This window comes from Balaenoptera borealis, assembly GCF_965194805.1.
Source record: "Balaenoptera borealis genome assembly, chromosome: 5".
Taxonomy (NCBI): domain Eukaryota; kingdom Metazoa; phylum Chordata; class Mammalia; order Artiodactyla; family Balaenopteridae; genus Balaenoptera; species Balaenoptera borealis.
Window position 1 is genome coordinate 70,626,928 of NC_138862.1, and position 19,745 is coordinate 70,646,672.

Genomic DNA, 19,745 nt, shown 5'->3' on the forward strand with positions numbered 1-19,745 from the left:
GTGTACTTTCATACTGTTTCAAAATAAAATCATTTCCATCATCTCCATTCTTAAACTGAAAACTCCTTGCTGATTTCTTACAGGGTGTAGTTAAATGGAATAGGTGACCCAACTGCAAATAATCTATTAGAATACGAGGACTTCTCAACTTTGACTGATGTCTATATTCCCAGATTTTTCTTCCTTAAAAATAACGCTTTTGGTGAGGGACGACTCGAATTCCGTTTGGAGGCATCTTTGAGCTCCTCGAGTAGACATCATGAGCAAAGCTCACCCTCCCGAGTTGAAGAAATTTATGGACAAGAAGTTATCATTGAAATTAAATGGTGGCAGACATGTCCAAGGAATACTGAGGGGATTTGATCCCTTTATGAATCTTGTGATAGATGAATGTGTGGAGATGGCAACTAGTGGGCAACAGAACAATATTGGAATGGTGGTAATACGAGGAAATAGTATCATCATGTTAGAAGCTTTGGAACGAGTGTGAACAATGGCTGTCTTCACCAGAGAAATCAACTGCTTCCACATGTCCCCTCTCCACATTTTACTACGATGAAAATTGGGTTGTGTACATTTTCTTACTGAACTTTTTTGTTAAATAAACTTCTGTAATAGTCAAAAAAAAAAAAATAACGCTTTGACTTGATCCTTGTATTTTAAACAATTTTCTAAATTCTACCATTATTTTAGTAGGGTACCAACTATTGAAATACATTTCTAGCCCCAAGATGGAGCTGCACCTGCCTGGGGTGCCACGTCAGCAAGTCAAACTTTTAGAGTTCCTGTAAACGCTCCCCTTGACCAGTAATGCAGCATATCAGTCAGCCAATCCCCAACAGCGAAGCCAACTCTGAGCTCTATACTTATTTCCTTGTTCCTTGATCTTTCTAAATAAGGTCAGATATGCAAGCCCAGCCAATCATGCCCTGTGTCCGTGTTGCTGCTTCTACACGCTATAAATCTCACTCTTGCCCATAGTGGCTCAGAAGGAGTGTTCCTTCCACTGCTGTGAGGCCCTGTACATCCCCAGTCCATGGACTGCTTTCCCTTGAGTAAAGGACATCAAACTCATTACCAAATTGTTTTAGTTTTGTCATTTGACACCACCTTCTTAAAAACTCTGATTATTCCCCTCAGCCTATGGGCAATGCAAGTCATGCAAATAACACTTTCAAAGGACACAGACATTTGCTCTCTCAAAAAAACATTTACTGAGCACTTTTTCTGTGTTGAGTATGACACTGGGCAATATAAGATGATTCCAAGTTGAGTCACTGTACCCACCAGTGCCCTATCCAGCTTAGATAACTCTATCTTCCTCACTTGTAATTTCTTCAAGTTCTTCATTGACCTCGGCACTCTAACACAGATTACACACCCTGTGTGCAAGAAAGCTCCCAGAACGAACACAGCACTGTGATGGAAGGACTGTGGGCTGCAAACCTGGCGTCTCACCAAGCGGTTGTACAAGCTGGGCCATTTAGTACTTTGTCAGGGCCTTAGTTTTCATTTGGGTTGTTTGCTTTTTAACCTGTAAAATGGAGATTACATCTAAAACCAACCATCTTCATAAAATCTATTAAATTCGGGATCAAAATGTGACAAATTGTATGATACAATTATGGCAGTAGCTTTGTAAAAACTGTATCTTGTCTGTGGACAAGAACATGAAGATCATTTTGGTTTTTTTAAAAATTAATTAATTAATTTATTTTTGGCTGAGTTGGGTCTTCGTTGCCGTGTGCAGGCTTCTCATTGCGGTGGCTTCTCTTGTTGTGGAGCACGGGCTCTAGGCACGCGGGCTTCGGTAGTTGTGGCTCACGGGCTCTAGAGTGCAGACTAAGTAGTTGTGGCGCACGGGCTTAGTCGCTCCATGGCCTGTGGGATCTTCCTGGCCCAGGGCTCGAACCTGTGTCCCCTGCACTGGCAGGTGGATTCTTAACCACTGCGCCACCAGGGAAGCCCATGAAGATCGTTTTTAAAAATGAAAAGAATGTGTGAATGTGGTAGGATAATCAGGGTTTTATTCTCTTTTTTCTCTCCCTAAATTTTTTTTTTTTACTCTTTGGTTAGAATATTCTTTTGATTTTTTTCCCCCTAACTGTAGGGTGGAATGGTTAAGCAAATAGTGTTATACACAGATGATGGCATATTTATGCAGTCATTATAAAGTTTGTATAATAGTCTCAATAACATGGAAAAATGTTTAAGGTATAAAGTTTGTACAAATACCGTATGACTTCAACTATATCAAAATATAATACACACTAAAAAAGACTGCAAATAAGGTGCTACATCTCTGAGTGGTGGAATAATAGGCAATGTCTTCCACTCCCTTCTATATTCCTTAAATTTATTCCTCGGGCAAATATTGATTTTGATTAGGGAGAAAATCAATAAATGTTATTTTGCAAAATACATTGTGGTGCCGAGAAAATTCCAAGATAGACAAACTCTCTTACCCAAATTGCATATCCCTTTTTCCAGCTGGTACCCCACTGGGCATCTGCAGGTGAAGGATCCCTGAGTATTGTTGCACATGGCCAGGGGTGGGCAGGGGTTTGAGAGGCATTCATTCACATCTGCGGAGAAGGGAACACAAGGTCACAGTGAATCTGCAGCAGGCAGCACAATCATAATCCAGTACAAGGGGCACTTCTAAGGGCCAAATGGCACTGGGCGTGATGGGGCCTGGAAACGAGTAGACACTGCCCTTGTTCTCAAGGCGCTACCACAGTCTACCGAGGGTGGGGGCAGCCATGAGTACAACTAACTATAAATATAAGGCAGGATTTGAAAGTAAAGAGAAAGTAATGATTTTGATGGAAGGGAGAATTAAGGACTATTTCAAATAACATCTGGACTAAGACTGGAAGAATTTTAATCAGCAGATGTGGGTAGGGGGATTCTAGGCTGGGGCACCAGCACAGTGAAGGTCTGGAGCAGGAAAGTGTAGGGGTTTTCAGGGAGTGGTGGGCGGTCCAGTGTGGCAGGGATGGAGGGAGCCCGCATAAGGGAGCCAGATCGTGCAGGCTCGTCAATGTCATTGTCTGACAACGTTGCTCTGCAGACAACACATAAGCATGCTAATTCTCAAGTAAGCAGGGTATGAATTTTAAAATCTTACTCCCCTACCTTTTGGAGGAAAAGGGAGTTTACTGCCTATCTCAATGTGATACTGTATTGTAGACCACTGCAGATGACTCTTCCTCTTACCCACGTTGCAGTCATCTCCTTGCCAGGAAGGTGAGCACACACACTGGTACCCACGGCTGGTGGGGTCCACAACGCATTTCCCATCATGAAGACAAGGGTTAGTGGCACAGCTGTTAACTGAAAACACATTTCAGATACAGAGCAGTTAATCACACAGGAAAGGTAAGGGCAGTGCTAGGTAAATATTTAATTCTCCCAGCTAATATTTGATTCTTGCTTATTTCTGTGTACTTGCCCTGAGAGGCCACACTATGAAACAGAATGGGTTCCCAGAGGTGCAGAAGAGATGTATTGGGACTGGATGCTGGCACTAGCTGTGTACATACACACATGTTAGACAGTTGGATCCCTAAATGCAGGAGCTGGTTCAAATCCAAATACTGCTTACAAGTCCCTCGGCTCGGGAATGATGATTACATTGCCTTGGGATACTTAAATTCTACTTGAATCAATGCCAATTTAAAACACATGTTAAGGAGAAAATGATGCCTGATCAACCATCCTCCCTGCTCCAAGTTTTCTCTTTTCTAAAGGTCTCACGCTGTAACCGGGCCTCCACACAACATGCAATCATTCAGAACAATGCCTGCAGGTGAGCACTACGATACCCTCTCTTTACGCGGTGTGACCATGAGCCTGTCTAATTCATCCAGGCCCTGGCGATGCACAAGCTCCACTGAACTCTTGGACTCCCAGCCCCCAGGTGCGGTGACCACACTCTCTGTTTGGGTCTGTATAACTGGCCTTGTCATGCTACAGTTATACAATAACTGCCTAATAAAGGTTTCTGATGCATATTTAGAAAAGCCAAAACTCATAACAGAAGGAGAAAAACCATCTCCAAGGAGAAAAGTCAGTGGTAGAATGAGAAAGAGAAGGCAGAAGTCAAGAGTTCTTATTCCAGAATAACCCTGAAGACAAATGGGCTAAACCTGAAGATGGTGTCCCTGCTTCTCATTGCTACTTCATATCTACCTAAGATCACCTGCATGAGTATAGCACTTATATGTACAAACACTGCACCCATGGACTCTGTCACAAAACACACAGCAACAGCCAGTTACAATGTTCCTAATACTCACCTATAGTTATCACTGCAATGGCTATAATTGGCTTTAAGGGACACTTGTGAATTATGTTCTACCTGGTATTGGAATATATTTGGCATCTGGAAATGAAGCCTGTGAGTCCTGAAGCAGGGATCCCAAACTTGCCAGAAGAAGGAGCCAGCTTCCATTTCCCAGCAATGCTCGGACCACTGGCACGAAGGGGGCACCAATGCATCAGGGCTCTGCGGGGCTGCGTGGGGTCCATGGCCCTCCAGCCACGAGCTGGATGATGGCTGCCTGGTTGGAACTCTGTTTCTAACTCCCTTCCCTTCTCCCCTCCTCCCTTCAGTCCCCATTTCACCCCTTCACCAATAGGAGTTTTCCTTTCCTGAGTCTGGACAAGCTAAATATCCAGCAAATTTTGACCCTGACATCAAAGGAGGTATCATCCTACTTCCTTCTACCTTTCCTTAAGTGATAAAGAATCATGTGGATGGCTTTATTTCCCTTGTCCCAGCAACTTCAACATGGATATAAAGATATATAACCTCAAGGGCAATGTCACACAGTCACTATGGGAAAGGTTAGTTCATCATCCTCTCACTGAACACATCTCTCCACCCACATTTATCCACTGACATCATAATCTTAGGGAGACAAAGAAGCCTGGGCTCCCCTGGATCAAGAGAAGTTTCCCCGGTGACTGGGGGGCTGGCTGACTAACTCAGAAGCTCGTGGCTCTGATCCGGGAGCAGGCACCCGCTCACTCTGTGTCTCAGACAGGCCACCTAAAGCTTCTTGACTCCAGTTTTCCACCCTTCAGTCCTGCTTCACTACCCCACTCTGGCCTTGCTAGAGTTAAAGGCATGCTTGAAAAGCTCTTGCAATTACGGGGCATTACAAGTTACAATGGCACTACTACTGATGTCACACATGGCCAACGGCATCCTCTCCTCTTTCTCCAGGAAGAATTCTGAAACTCAGGGGTGAGAAAACTGTCACCGTGACATTCTCTTCTGATTTAAGTGCTTCAACAGAAAGTATTTGAGATCACAAAGCAGACCCTGTCCTATGGCGGATACCAGCCACCCCGAGCCCCGTGCGGTCTCAGTGTGCTTGTGTGACTGCGTCCTACCTGAGGCTGGAGATGACGGGGCTGTGGACGACTGGGTGCTGCTCTGAGCAGTGAAGGTGGTCGATGTAGATGTCAACACCTTAGCTGTAGAAACAGGTGTGCTTTGGGGGGAAGGAGATGTTCTGAGGAAACGTGAAGCCAGGCTGTGCTCTTCTGTAGGGGCAAGCCCCGTGGTCCATTCTTTTGCTGACATGGGCGCACTGGTCAGGGCGATCGATCCGGTGGCAGCATCTCTATTCACTGGGTTCCTTTCTGTGGTGACGGCACCTTCTGTTGAGATGCGTACCACTAGAATTTCAGGACTGGTTGGCGGGAGCCGTTTTCCAGCCACTGTCTGTACTGTGGTAGGACCACCCGTCAGAGATGCTGTGCTTGATGGGGGTTGGGGGCTGGGCGCGGGGGGATGAGAGGTCTGGAGAGTGGTAGCTACCAAAGCTGGAGACGTCTGGGCTAAGCTGGTGCTCGTGGCTGGAAGGGTTTGCTCAGCGGAGGACTCCGTTAAGGCCAGGGGCAAAGGGATCCCCAGAGTAGACCTCACTGTTACAGTTTCCGTGGCCTCCACGGGCACAGTCTCCAGGCTCTGTGGCTTTGATTCCGTAACGATCTTCTCAAGGTGTGGGCTGCTCTGGTTCTTAGGATCTGCTGTTTGACTGCTGGGGAACGTTGCCACGGATGATGCCATTATCGACGTCCAAGCTGAAGTCACAGGAGTGTCCCTTGCCTTGGGCAGGACCAGGGTAGAAGATGAAGGTGGGAGGACTGTCTGTGAGACAGACGGCGAGACAGGGGCAGATGCTGTCAGGGATACTAGTGAGGGTGGTGGCGAGGAAGACGAAGGTGTGGGCACATCAGGGGCGGACTGCGGTGGGTGAGTGGAGGCCCTGGTCGGTGGCAAGGATGACGAGAACCGGTAGGGCTGTGACACTGAGGGCTGGGGCAAGGGGGGCCCTGACGAAGAGGACAACGATGTATCGCCAACGGATTCAGCATCCGGGTCCAGAAGAAGCAGAGTGGTCAGCATATTAACGGTGGGTGTGCGGGATGGAGGGCTGGCCGTGCGCAGAACTAGTGCCTCAGTGGAAGACTGAGCGTATTCCCCACCGTGGGATGAGACGTTGCTTCTCTCTGTCTGAGCCTGAGAAGGGGAAGAAGAGTCTGAATGCAAAGAGCCTGAGATCTTAACAGAAGAGGTGGAACTCTCCCTTACGTCCAAGGATGAGCTGTGGTCTGCAATGGACAGCAGTGCCCGTTCCCCTTTGGTGAAAGGAGCTGAAACGTAGGTGTGGTCTGTGTAGTCACTGGACGTCCCGTGTTCAGGGTGGGTGCCGCTCACTGCATCGTAGCTCATTCCAGTGACTGCAAAGGGAAAAACCAAAGTTAGGTCAAACTGAACAGACATCTGTGAACCTGCACTATGAGACTGACTTTCAGTGTCCCACCCTTGAACGCCTGGGGGTGACACACTTTCTCTGGATAGAGACAGTACGGGGAGGCAGGCAGGGTTTGAGTCCACAGTGAGCGGACCTGCCCTCCTGTGAGGAGCACAGCGGCAGCAGGGGAAATGGTAATAAAAGAGAAGCGGGGCCAGGGGCCGAAGAATAGGGAACAGGTCCAGATTCCCTCCACAGGCCTTTTTTGATGAAAGCAAATTAGTATCTGAAAAGCTCTTAAGACCCCAAATAGAACAATTGTTATGCCTAAATGGAAAAAGGAAAACCCTCCCAACTTTCCATTCTGTACAATGAGATATTTCTTTCCCAGGAGACTGGCCTAAGCCACAACATGGCCAGGTTTCTTTATTGCAAGCATCCTGGCAGACAGCACCGCAAATGCCTGGGGCAAGTGTTGGGGAGGTGGGAGAACCCGGAAAGTCCTCTTCACAGGGAGCCGGTAAGGCACTTTCTGGGTCGACAGCGAACTCAGTCACTCTAGGATCACAAGCAAATTGACAGATGAGCTGAGGGAATGTGGCAAGAGATCCTGCCCCTCACCTCCGTCACCTCCAAGGACTCGCGAGGCTGCCAGTGAACCCGAGACCGGGTGGGCGTCCCAGGTCGCCGTCACGTTCCCCCGCTGAGTGGGGCGCTCCGCGTCTCTGGGCGTCGCTGCTGAGCGCTCCACATCCCCAGGAGTCGTGCTGCCCTTGGTGAGAGATCGCAGCGTGCGCTCTCCGACTCCAGTGAAAGTAGCCCAGGTGTGCGGGCTGTGAGCGCGGGCTCCGGGCGCCCCCTCAGAAGCCCCCTCCTCCACTTCAGAACTGACGGCCAGCTCAGGACTGTCTTCGGTGGCTGCGAGAGGGCCAAAAAGGGGAGGGCCGGTCACTCGGGGCCTAGAGCTGGGCTGTGTGAGCCAGACGCTTCCCTACGCTTTCTCAGTGTTTTTATCTGAAACTGACAAGGTGAAAACCCAAAATGTGTGTTGTTCTTGCAAAGGCACCAGTGACCGAAACCTCAGGAAGCAGTGCGGGGGTCAGCGTTGCTGTTCAGGTGGCTTGGATTTATGGGAAGGTTTATGACTCAGTGAACAGGATTGATACGGTATTTCTGCTTGGTGATAACATAATAAATAGTGTTTATGTCAGGGAAATTGGTGGTGGCAGCGGGAGAGGTGAACAGTGGGCAAAAGACTAACAACCTTGCTGGGGCTTTAGACCCGACAAGGCCTGGGAGGGAGGCCAGTATCACCTGGAAGGCTTTTACCTCCTGGTCGGACCAGCGATACACGACCGACACAGGGCCTGTCACTCTATAGTGTCTGTCATTCTATAGTGTAGTTCTTCACCCTAGCACATCAGTGAGAAATAGCATTGTGGTCGCAGGTTACGGGTGGGCTTGGTTTTTTTTTTTTTTTAATGTATATGTTTTATTTCCTTGGTAGGGATGGAACACGGACAGGTGACACATGAATAAGTATCCTTTTCCTCCTTTCTTGGGTATATGTTTTATGCTATAAACTTAAAGAATCTTAGATTATTATATTAAATTATCAAATAAATCCTTCTTTTCAGAAATGATGGAAATGAGGTCCAATTCTTCTTGGCCTACATATCTGGATCTAATGAGACAAACAGGCTCTTTTCTGATTCTTATTCTTATTCCCAGACCAGTCTAGCCCTTGACACCCCATGGACCTACCTTGGTGGAAAATGGATACAAAGCTGAGTGTAGGTTCTCTTCATGATAGGTTTTCATTAACTGACAGACAGGAATGGGGACAGGGACACACAGTGACCTGGGGCAGCACTGAGAAAGCCAGGACCCAGTCACAGATGTGGTCTGACCCAGGCAGCAGGACTTAAGAGACCCACAGAAAGTCCACCAGGAGAGGCTGGAGAGTTGAGTGTACCCGAGCACAATTTCCCTGGCAAAGAGGACAGGGCTGGAACGGACAATGATGGTCGGGGCTCTGTTACACAAGACTTAGGCCAACAACCCTGTCAGGCTGACAGACTTAACACAGGGGAAAGTCATGCCCTGAAACAGAGGGGCTGCATCTGAATCCAGAAAAAGGAATGAACCAAGAACTCTGAAAACTGGATGGCAGAATCAGTCAGCTGTGGGCTATTCAGAGGAAAAGAGAGAAAGCATTATGTTAACCCAGAGTGAGGTGGTTTCAGGAACGAGGCTGTTCCTTATCTGGTGCTTTAGAACCGAACCCCAAGGTCCACTCACACTGAGATCGCATTTTCCACACCAATCAACTGCGCCCTGACTGCAGAGCGCAGGGTACTGAAGAGACAGAGGAGGGAAAGGCTATGGGACATGAGCTCCTGGTCTGAGATGGCAAAAATTCTGAGCGCCACAGGGGTAGGGCGGAAAGGATTCCTTGTGTTTAGGAGACAGATAGTGTGTTTTCCATTCACAGACATAAAAGAACACAAATAGCCTCCACCCATACATGTGGTATTCTTTACGATAAAGCGTACGCTTTTCCACATCACATCAGTAGTGATAAATGTTAATTTTCCTCATCAATTAGGGTACTCATAGCAGGGGGGAAAAGAGCTGCTATTATGAATGGTGGAGAGGTAAGAATTTAAACCTATTATAAGCTTAAATGATAAGTTACTGCATTTTTGCTTTAGTCAGCATACAATTACATTGATAAGGCTGTTGAGAATTGTTTTTAAATATTTTCCAAAAACATTATTAAAAAGGAACATCAAAGGAAAAGTTTTCTCAAATTGATAGACTGGACTTCATCAAAATTAAAAAATTTGTGCTGCAGATGACAACATCAAGGAAGTGAAAAGACAACCCACAGAATGGGAGAAAATGTCTGCAAATCCTATCTCTGATAAAGGACGAGTACCCAGAATATACAAAGAACTCTTACAGTGCAATTAAAGAAAGACAAATAACCCAATTTAAAAGCTGTCAAAAGATCTAAATAGGGGCTTCCCTGGTGGCGCAGTGGTTGAGAATCCGCCTGCCAATGCAGGGGACACGGGTTCGAGCCCTGGTCTGGGAAGATCCCACATGCCACGGAGCAGCTGGGCCCGTGAACCACAATTACTGAGCCTGCGCGTCTGGAGCCTGTGCTCCGCAACAAGAGAGGCCGCAATAGTGAGAGGCCCGCGCACCACGATGAAGAGTGGCCCCCACTTGCCACAACTAGAGAAAGCCCTCGCACAGAAACGAAGACCCAACACAGTCAAAAATAAAAAAAAATTAAAAAAAAAAGATCTAAATAGACTTTTCCAAAGAAGATATACAAATGGTCAATGAGCACATGAAAAGATGCTCACCATCATTAGTCAGCTGGGAAAACTGCACACCAACACCACTTGAGACACCAGTTCACACCCACTAAGATGGCTAGAATCAAAAAAGCTGGACGATAACAAGTGGTGGTAAAGGTGTTAAGAAACTGGAACCCTCGCACTTTGCTGGTGGGAATATAAAACGGTGCAGTCACTCTGGAAAACAGTTTGGCAGTTCCTCAAAGGTCAGAAATAGAGCTACCATATAACCCGGCAATTCCAAGAGCACACAAAAACTTGTACCTGAATGTTCACAACAGTACTATTCGTAATAGCCAGAAGGTGGGAACAACCCACCCATCCAATAATGGATAAAAGCATAAACAAAATGTGGTGCATCCATACGATGGAATAGTATTTGGCTATACAAAGGAACGAAGCACTGACATGCTGCAATGTGGATGAACCTTGAAAACATGATGCTAAGTGAAAAATACAAAAGGCCACATATTGTATGATTCCATGTATAAGAAACGTCTAGAAGAGGCAAGTCCATAGAGACAAAAAGTAAATTAGTGGATGTCAGAGGCTGGGCATAGCAGAGAATGGGGAGAGACTGCTCATGAGCTCAGAGTTTTTTGGGGGTGATGAAAATGTTCTGGCATTAGGTAGTTGTGATGGTTGCCCAACTTTGTCAATATACTAAGACCCACTGAACTGTACACTTTAAGTGGGTGAATTGTATCGAATGTGCATTATATCTCAATAAAGCCGTTTAAAAGGGGGTGAAAGGAGAATTTCTCTCGATGAAAGCCCAGACCTGGGGTGAATAACCACTCACGAGAAGGTGATACTTTCACCTTCCAGAAGCTGTGTGATTGCGGCAGGCATGGGGGTACGGCGGGGGGCGGGGGCGCTATACGGTGTGGAAGGACACGGCAGAGAAGTCCCGGAGCTGTGCGTGGGAGGGGCACGTGCCAACAGCAGCATCTTGGAGATGGAACAGAAAAACTGGGGGATATACAGGGATATCGGTATCAACCAGCTAGAAGGATGGCCCAGGAATAATGAGGGGCCCACGGAGCTATTTCATTAACGCGGCAGAAGATCGCAGCCCAGGCACCCCTCCACCGTCCGCGGGGTGCGGTTCCGTGAACGGAGACTCACTGGAGCGCTCCCCGCGTGGTGCCGAGGAGCCCAGGCTTTCTGAGGAGGATGAAGACAAGGAGTCGGTGGCCGGTTCAGAGTAGTTCCTCTCACCAGGCGCTGGGTCACTTCCTCGAGACTGTGGGGCGGAGGCTGAAAACCGGGTCAAATCCGAAGCGTTCACAACCTCAGGATGGGAAGTGGAGCTTCCGGTCGCATTTGCGAACGGCTCGCTGTCGGTCAAGAACCAGCGAGCAGTGCTCTCTCCACCTCTTGCCGGCGGGACTGACCGAGACACAGTCGCTGTCTGAGACACGGGGCTGCCACTCCCCGCACCAGAGCTGCTGGCGAGTTGGTGTCCTCTGGAGGCTGAAAGGTGTCAGAGAGAAAAGGCCATCACATGGATGCAAGAGAGATCCCTCCACAACCGAGACACGAGTCCTCCCTAGGAGAAGGTGCCCTTTGCAAGGACCTTGTATAGTATTTACCATACGTGCAACCTGACGTGCATTTTCAGGTTCTAAATAATTATTTCAAAACTCTTCAGTGTCAGTAAGAGATCAATACTAAAAACAAAAATTGGTGAAGACAGGAGCTTTTAAACAGTATGTGCAAAGCAGAGTAACTTATAGGCTTGAGTGTTTTATTCTCTTTCCCCAAAAACATGGGGTGGTATGAGCCAGTGAGTATGCTGTTATGTCCATCAAATACAATGTGCCCAAATATTGTGCTTAGAGCATTTTTCTAAGACAGTTCTATTATTAATAAAACTAATTTTGGGGACTTCCCTGGTGGTCCAGCAGTTAAGACTCTGTGCTCCCAGTGCAGGGGGCCTGGGTTCCATCCCTGGTCAGGGAACTAGATCCCGCATGCCGCAACTAAAAAGATCCCGCACACCACAACGAAGATCTCACATGCTGCAACTAAGACCCGGTGCGGCCAAATAAATAAATAGATTTTTTTTTTTAAAAAAAAGATTATTCTAATTTTGAAGTAGAGCAAACAAAAAATCAACTATAGGCAGTACACTAAAACCATGAATTTAGGGAGTATGTTTATATCTGCACATTTTCTTTGTAAAGATGATCTGTACGTAAGATAACTGAAGCTAGCTTTAAAGAACAGGCCAGCTCTCAGTTTGAAGATATGCTGCAGAGTGACAAGATGCACCAGCAGTGGGAGCTCAAGGCGGGGGTCTCAACTCTGTGATGAGTGAGCTAAAGACCACGCACTCACTACTTAAACCCGCTGAACCTCAGTTTCCTCATCTACAAGAACGCAGGAGGAATGACGCCTGTTTGACTAATTTCACAACATTGTCATGAGGATGAAAATCAAAATGAGATAATGTGGTATACCAGATAAAGGAGATGGTGTTATTCAAGAACACAGTGGTTTTTTTTTTTTAAAGGTTGCAAATGGTCTTAAAGTGATTCCTTGAGAAAATGCAACAATTTAAAAATGTCCATAATAAATCAAATAAAGATCAAAGACTTACTTGGGGAATCATTTTGCCAAAATTCTCCTGAGACCTTGGAAGACGTAAGGCCAACTCCATTTTCCGTGGATGGCTCTGTGAGTTCCCCATCCCCTGGGCTCCTGACTACTCCACTGTTTCTTCTCCACCCTGCCTCAGAGGGTGAAGAATGGACTGATACTGAAGTTGTGGTCATTTCAGAGTCCTCAGGGAAATGCTCTGTCTCATTTAGAGGTCCTGGACTGATGGCTAAAGACTGGAGCATCCTTGGGACACCGTCGGGGAACATGGTAGCAACATGGACACTCTTTGTCCCACTGACCGAGGGGCTGTGGACAGCAGTGGAGTTGTTTAAATCCTCCGTACTTCCAGAAGCTAAAATGGAAGAAAATATGCTTCAAGATTAGTTGGGGTGTATCTGGATACAAATGATGTTAATTACATTTCGGTAGATGAATATAGATAAGGTGGATCTAATAGATAAACACACATAACACACTCGTCCGCCCTCTCCTCACAGAGCTAAGTGGAGAAGCATGAGGTCCTTCACCGAGCATGATAAAAGCTTCAGATCAAGCCAAGAGGAAGACAGGAGAAAGCCTCTAGACATGATTTGCATTTGTCTTTATAGAGGAAGCTAAAGACTTCTGCTCTTGAATCCCACTTTATTACTTACACAGGACAGACCATTGTAACAAGGTGCAGGATTTGTTTTCTTTTGTTTTAGCAGTGTAACCCTTTTGTTCAAATGCTATTATAGATTAAAACCCACACATATGGGCTTCCCTGGTGGCGCAGTGGTTGAGAATCCACCTGCCAATGCAGGGGACATGGGTTCAAGCCCTGGTCCGGGAAGATCCCACATGCTGCGGAGCAACTAAGCCCGTACGCCACAACTACTGAGCCTGCGCTCTAGAGTCCGCGAGCCACAACTACTGAGCCCGCATGCCATGACTACTGAAGCCCGTGCGCCTAGAGCCCGTGCTCCGCAACAAGAGAAGCCACCGCAATGAGAAGCCTGCGCAGTGCAACGAAGAGTAGCCCCTGCTCGTTGCAACTAGAGAAAGCCCACAGCAAGAAGACCCAATGCAGCCAAACATAAATAAATAAAATAAATAATTAAAAAAAAAACCCCATACATAAAAATGAATCAAAGTGGGTGCCTTGCAGGGGGCCCAGTCACCACTGAGGAGGCCTAGGGATCTGCAGACCACAGTCAGAACAATGCTGGCCTAGAAAAGTAATTCGCAGCCTTGCCACCATCAAGTGTTCTTTATTATTCCCCACCTCATGGCCATAGTAAACCTTATGTTTTGAAAGACTATTAACCGAGCTGCATTTATTAAGTAACAGAGCTTCTAATCAGCAGGAGATACTGATTGTTACCCCACTGATTTGATTTAATTCCATCCAAAAGCAACAGGCTCCATTACTATAGTTAGTTCATTAGGCTTGGGAGACCAGCTCTCGAGCTCACATACTACTCCAGCAGGTCAGGGACTCCAGGTTGAGACAGCTTTTCTGATGAAATGGATGGCAGACACTGGATCAATTGTCAAGAACCTCAAGAACTGAATTATACACCACTTGGTCAAAATGTGCAGTGTGCTCTGCAGCAGTACTGTGGCTTGCTGGTGGCTCCCTTCCACAAAGAACTTTCCAAAGGACACCTTGAGAAATGACCTCCAGAAGGGCACATTGAAATCTTCATTCCAAACAGGAATAAACTGCGGGAAAGCTTGGTGAGTGGGCAAGATCCAAAGGTAAGAAGGAAGAGTGCTTTTTTTTCTTTTTAAGCCAAAATTTTAAAAAAGTACTCTCTACACTTATATAATGAAAGGCTTCAAATTGTTAATTATGACCCAGGAAAGTAAAAAAGAAAGTTCTCATTATAAACGGTTCCCTGAAGATGAGTCCAATGTGCAGTCATGACCAAAAGCACAAATAAATATCAAATATACACATATAGGGAGAGCACAGGAAACAGAAAGGTTCTTTTCACCTTTGTACAAAACCATAGAACCAGGTATACCTAGAACATAGGCCGCAGGTCTGGTCACTGGACCTTCATGGAGACAAGGAAGATGCAGGCAATCCATAAAACTAGTAATTAGGGCTTCCCTGGTGGCGCAGTGGTTGAGAATCTGCCTGCCAATGCAGGGGACGCGGGTTCGAGCCCTGGTCTGGGAGGATCCCACATGCCGTGGAGCGACTGGGCCCGTGAGCCACAATTACTGAGCCTACACCTCTGGAGCCTGTGCTCCGGAAGAAGAGAGGCCACGATAGTGAGAGGCCCGCACACCGCGATGAAGAGTGGCCCCCACTTGCCACAACTAGAGAAAGCCCTCGCACAGAAACGAAGACCCAACACAGCCATAAATAAATAAAATTAAAAAAAAAAAAAAAAAAAGACATCCTCTCCCTTTCTATATGTATCCCCCCAACCCCCAACCCCAACACATACGTTGAAAATCTCTGGACTAGAACAGTGGACTCTATATCTTTAAAAAAAAAAAAAAAAAACTAGTAATTAAAACATGGGAATATAAAGACCTGGACACCAAAATAGTTTCATCCTATAGCCATACCTACTTAAAAACAAAAACAAATGGACCTGGGGTTTTTGAGCACAAGCCACCCATTCTCCTTGCTTGACCCTGCGATAAACCTTTCTCTGCTCCAAACAAACAAACAAACAAAAAAGGTTCAGTATAAAAAAAGGAAAGCACAACACAGACATGCCCCAAATCCTCACTTGCCCGCTTAGCTTCTCAGGCCTAACTTCATCAGAGTCACCATCTATATCCGCCAATTACAGCCTCGTCAGATTGCTGAGTGCTCTTTCACAACACTTTTATGCCCAGTAAACTGCATTATTTCATCAATTCAATGCACAGTGAGGTTTTATTGGACTCGGCATGAACACCTGTCCAGCAAAGCAATGGCCTCAGAAATAACAATTGTAAAAGTCACAACTGCTGGAAGTCACAAAAGGAAAATGGCTAGGTTTTCCCTGACCCTGAGGGATCTGTGGAACACTGCTTCACCATCTCATTATCATCAGTATTAGAAGCTCTGCCTTTTACTAACCAATTACGATGTGCCACTACTTCATGTACACCTCCATATATTGTGCTAAGTAAGTACTTTATATCTATAATCTTGTTCAATCCTCACAGTAAAGCTAGGAAGCAGTGTGAATACTTCTGTAGAGCTGGTGCTTCTTAATAAAAAGAGACAATGTTTGCTCAAACTAACCTACAGTCACCACTTATGTTACTAAATGAGTGCCTGCTAAATACATCTAGGGTGAAAGGTACCATGTTTCTAATCAGTAGACCAGCACTACTGATTATTTAATAATTGCCTTTCCTTGCTCATTTTCTACCCTTGAAGCAGCCATTCAAAAATGGGAAGACCATCCATTTGGGAGCAGAAAAAAACTAAATTCCCTAATCTTTATAATAGGAGGTGAAAGGAACGCCTGCTCCTCTGAGAAAACTATATGGGTCACTTTCCCATCACAACACAACATACTGGAGCCTCAGGCATGCATCACAGTGCTCACCCTTGGCTTGGCTGCTATCCAGAACTTGCCAAAAATCTGGCAGGAGCGGCTGATATTTGGGAAAGATATGCTAAATCTACAACCTTCTGAGTTATTTATATCCGCTTCCTTTACAAAGTGAAATCACCACGAAGCAATTTACCTGGACCACATTAGCTCAGCTACCCATAGAAACACTTCCATGAGTTGAGATCCATTATTACACCCTCAGCTCCTATTGAGAATCGACAGAAAATATCACCTTTTAAAGAACATCAGCACAGTTTCCACAAAACAGCAACTGAAGGCATTTTCTGTTATGAGCCTCAACATTCCTTATATAAATAGTCCTCCTAGAATGTACTGCCCCCAAAACACTGAAACCTATGGATGAAATTGTATACTCACTTTATCTGACAATAATATCATGCCTCACCTGGTTTCCCTTTGTGCCCTGGCTTCCAGGAAGCTCAGTACTAAATTCAGTGCTCAGTTGTAGCCATTTTCACGTAATTCAACATACACATATCTCTTTTTGCCTTTAAAAGAGAACTTTTTTCCCTATTAGTTGCTTTGCTTACTTTTCCCCCTAATTATCAAATAGTACATGGTCATTATAGAAAATATAAAAAGTACAGAAGGAAAAAAAGCAACAAAAGATCTAAAGCAGCAAGCAAAATAATTTCAAACAGCTTCCGATCTCTTTTTTTTAAAATCTGAGTTAGCTGTCTGGGCTTTTACCTGCTTTAACACATACATTTACTAGCATGCAATTTACTTTTGGAAGCAGGTAACCCCTGACTACCTGAGCCTCAGACGAGGTTGTGCTGTGTGATGTTTCTATGTAGCAGAATGAGAAGTGAAAGGAGTCACCGAATACAAAGGCTGATGTGTCTGGAATAACAGATGCTGGAACTAGAAAGGATCTTTGGGATCAACTGGTCTAATCCCTTCATGTTTCAAATAAGGACTCCCATCCTCCCCAGGCCAGGCTCCTGGCTGGAATCCTAGCGCTCACCTAGTGAGAAGCTTCACTCATCTGACTGGTCCAAGTGCCAGGACCTTCACTGGGTCACGTTTACTAGTGGACAGAGCAGCCAAGTGTCACAAAGCACATGCCCCTACCCCACTCCCTCTTGGCTTCGATTCCCTACAGAGAGGCCAGTTGGGCTGGGTGACTCCCGGTCTGCCTCGGGCAAGTCCTGCTGGCTTTCTCAGCACTCTTGCCTGCATGCCTAGTGCTCCTAGATCCTGTGCTCAGAAAATCTAAATCTCAAGATTTGGATTTTAGGGGAGGTAGGAGGTACACCAGAGCTCTGGTTAACAGGGTAGAAGGTACCGGCCCAGCATTAAAAGTAAAGCAGAGCTTCGTTTCCCATGTGGCTTCAGATCCTCGTTCATGTCCCCTCTGCATCCCTGCAGGGAGGAGAGCAGGGGCTGTCAGGCTAGATCCAGACAGTCCTGGATGCCTGGTTATCCCCTCATTTAACAGCACACAAAGCGCCCTCCAGTATCTAAGAGGGAGGCGGGACCCTACCTAGCACAGGACAGCCAGTTCACTAAGAAGAAATAGAAATGCTCAGTGAAACTCAAGGAAGAGGAACGATATGGTAGAACTCTTCAAAAATTAAAAGTATAAGGTTCTAAAAGAATGAATGCTCAAGGAATTGGAGGGCTAATTATTTTTTTAATGTTAAAAAGTATAGGCGACTACAGAGTCAAGGCCAGTAGTTGGAAACGTAGGCTGATTTTCAAATATACCACAGTATATATACCACCGTAGTGGGTTGAATTTAAAGTATAAATATTAAATGACCCTGACCAGAATCAAGTTTAGCTTCCTAGAAAATGTTTCCTTTCCACCATTTCATAAAGCTGGTTGTAAACCACTGAACCACAGAACTTTGAAGCTGGAAAGGATCGTAGCTTTTATCCTATCTAACCAATGTTTAATAATCTTAAAAACCAATCTCCTAAAAATATGAATCATAAATTATATATATACCCAGTCAGCAGGAAACTGTATACAGAGTATATGGAAGGGGAATGGGCTGCTTTAAATAGGCATTCCAGAAAGGACCTCTGGGTTCTGTTTTTGCTTTGATGACATAAACCTGAACCCCTAGTCTTGTAAAGTACTTCTAAAAACCTCTGACCTATGAAAATTTTGAAATGGCAATTTCTGAAGCCACCTATTTCCCAAGAATATTTCCAACCCTCTCTCTCCTGCTCCCCGTGGCATGGAGATGAAAACACAAGAAGCACGCACAGGCTCGGTATAAAACCTCGGAAAAGAGAAACAGTGGGCAGAGTTTCCAACACTGGCCTGTGGCTGGATGACCCCTGTCATATTTGGGTACATGTTCATCCCCTTACTCATCAACTGTACCTCACTGTGGGGCAGAGGAACCTAAGAGAAGTAATAAACACAATCTGTGTCTTCAAGCGGATTACAGTCTATCTGGGTAGTAGGCATCAGACAAGCTGGTGTGACAAGGTACATGGCACAGAGGCTCAGAGGGTTGACAAAAGGCTCAGTGGAGATGGAAGGCCTGCGCAGAGACGTAACTGATGACTAGGGGTTGGAACGCAGAGAGGCCAGTGCTCCACTGCTGCAGTCTTGCAAACACCTGCCTGTATAGTTTTTTTGAACTGATGAGACAGAAAAATGTCTATCTATTTGAAAGAAACATTTTTGCAATAATGAAGAAATACAAATATAACTCCTCATCAAATGAAACAATGTTCACCATTTCATTCACCCCAGAACATGGCCCCTTGTGCAAGACCACACACCAGCCGCACTCAGTCTTTGTTATGTGTGTATGTGTGTAGTGTGTATGTGTGGGGAGATGGGAAAAGCAGGGGTTGGTGGACGGAAAGGCCTAGAGCAGCCACCAGACCAACTATTATTTTCCTCCTTATACAGTTAAAGAAAATACATTTTAAACATGAACTTCAACACTGAGATAAATTGGGCAGGTTGTACTTTGAACCAACACTTTGCATTGGTGCTTAAAGTCCTTTCCCCTTGGCCCCGTGATGAGCAGTAACTAGCTGGCGATCCGGGGCCATTTATTTCTATTCCGAATGACTTCAGAGGGTGCAGCTGGGATAGCAGTACTCACATGCGGACTGGTCTGAGGGAGGGAAGTAAGCCGGTGTCCTGGAAAGAGGCAGCCAGGAGAGCTCTGGTCCTGAGGAATTTCTCTGCCTGGGGAGTGTGGTCTCTTCTCCCCCCTCCACAGCAGGAAGAGAAGACTGGGTCAAAACTGAAGTGGCAGCCACTTGGGTGTGCACCGTCACTTCTTCAGGGAGCCCCTGCCCCCTTGCCGGGGAACCCCAGGATGTTCCGCTTTCCGTGTGAGGAGGGGCGGTTCTTCCTTCTGACCCAGAACTGCTGGACGACGGGTGATGCTTTCCCAAGGCTGAAAGCAGACAGCAACAATTAAAATTCCACCAGCAGACTT

The 19,745-nt window shown here is 46.0% G+C and overlaps 2 protein-coding genes across 6 annotated transcripts in view; one reads left to right on the forward strand and one right to left on the reverse strand.

Annotated features, from left to right (window-relative positions):
* HEG1 (heart development protein with EGF like domains 1) overlaps positions 1-19,745 on the reverse strand; it is an 81,143-nt gene that overhangs the window by 36,598 nt on the left and 24,800 nt on the right. For all 5 annotated transcript variants that reach the window (XM_082392273.1, XM_082392272.1, XM_082392275.1 and 2 more), the window contains exons 3-9: positions 19,404-19,703; positions 12,750-13,103; positions 11,273-11,620; positions 7,395-7,691; positions 5,404-6,759; positions 3,220-3,336; positions 2,466-2,585 (exon numbers count right to left, since the gene is read on the reverse strand). In XM_082392273.1, the coding sequence (XP_082248399.1) occupies positions 2,466-2,585; positions 3,220-3,336; positions 5,404-6,759; positions 7,395-7,691; positions 11,273-11,620; positions 12,750-13,103; positions 19,404-19,703 (2,892 nt within the window). The remainder of the gene's footprint in view (positions 1-2,465; positions 2,586-3,219; positions 3,337-5,403; positions 6,760-7,394; positions 7,692-11,272; positions 11,621-12,749; positions 13,104-19,403; positions 19,704-19,745) is intronic.
* LOC309628867 (small nuclear ribonucleoprotein G) lies at positions 183-635 on the forward strand. The gene has a single exon (XM_082392359.1). The coding sequence runs from the start codon at positions 260-262 to the stop codon at positions 488-490; it is 231 nt and encodes a 76-aa protein (XP_082248485.1). The 5' UTR covers positions 183-259; the 3' UTR covers positions 491-635.

Bases quoted from the DNA above. Each gene is read 5' to 3' on its own strand.
- LOC309628867 (XM_082392359.1), top strand. From the start codon at position 260: ATGAGCAAAGCTCACCCTCCCGAGTTGAAGAAATTTATGGACAAGAAG.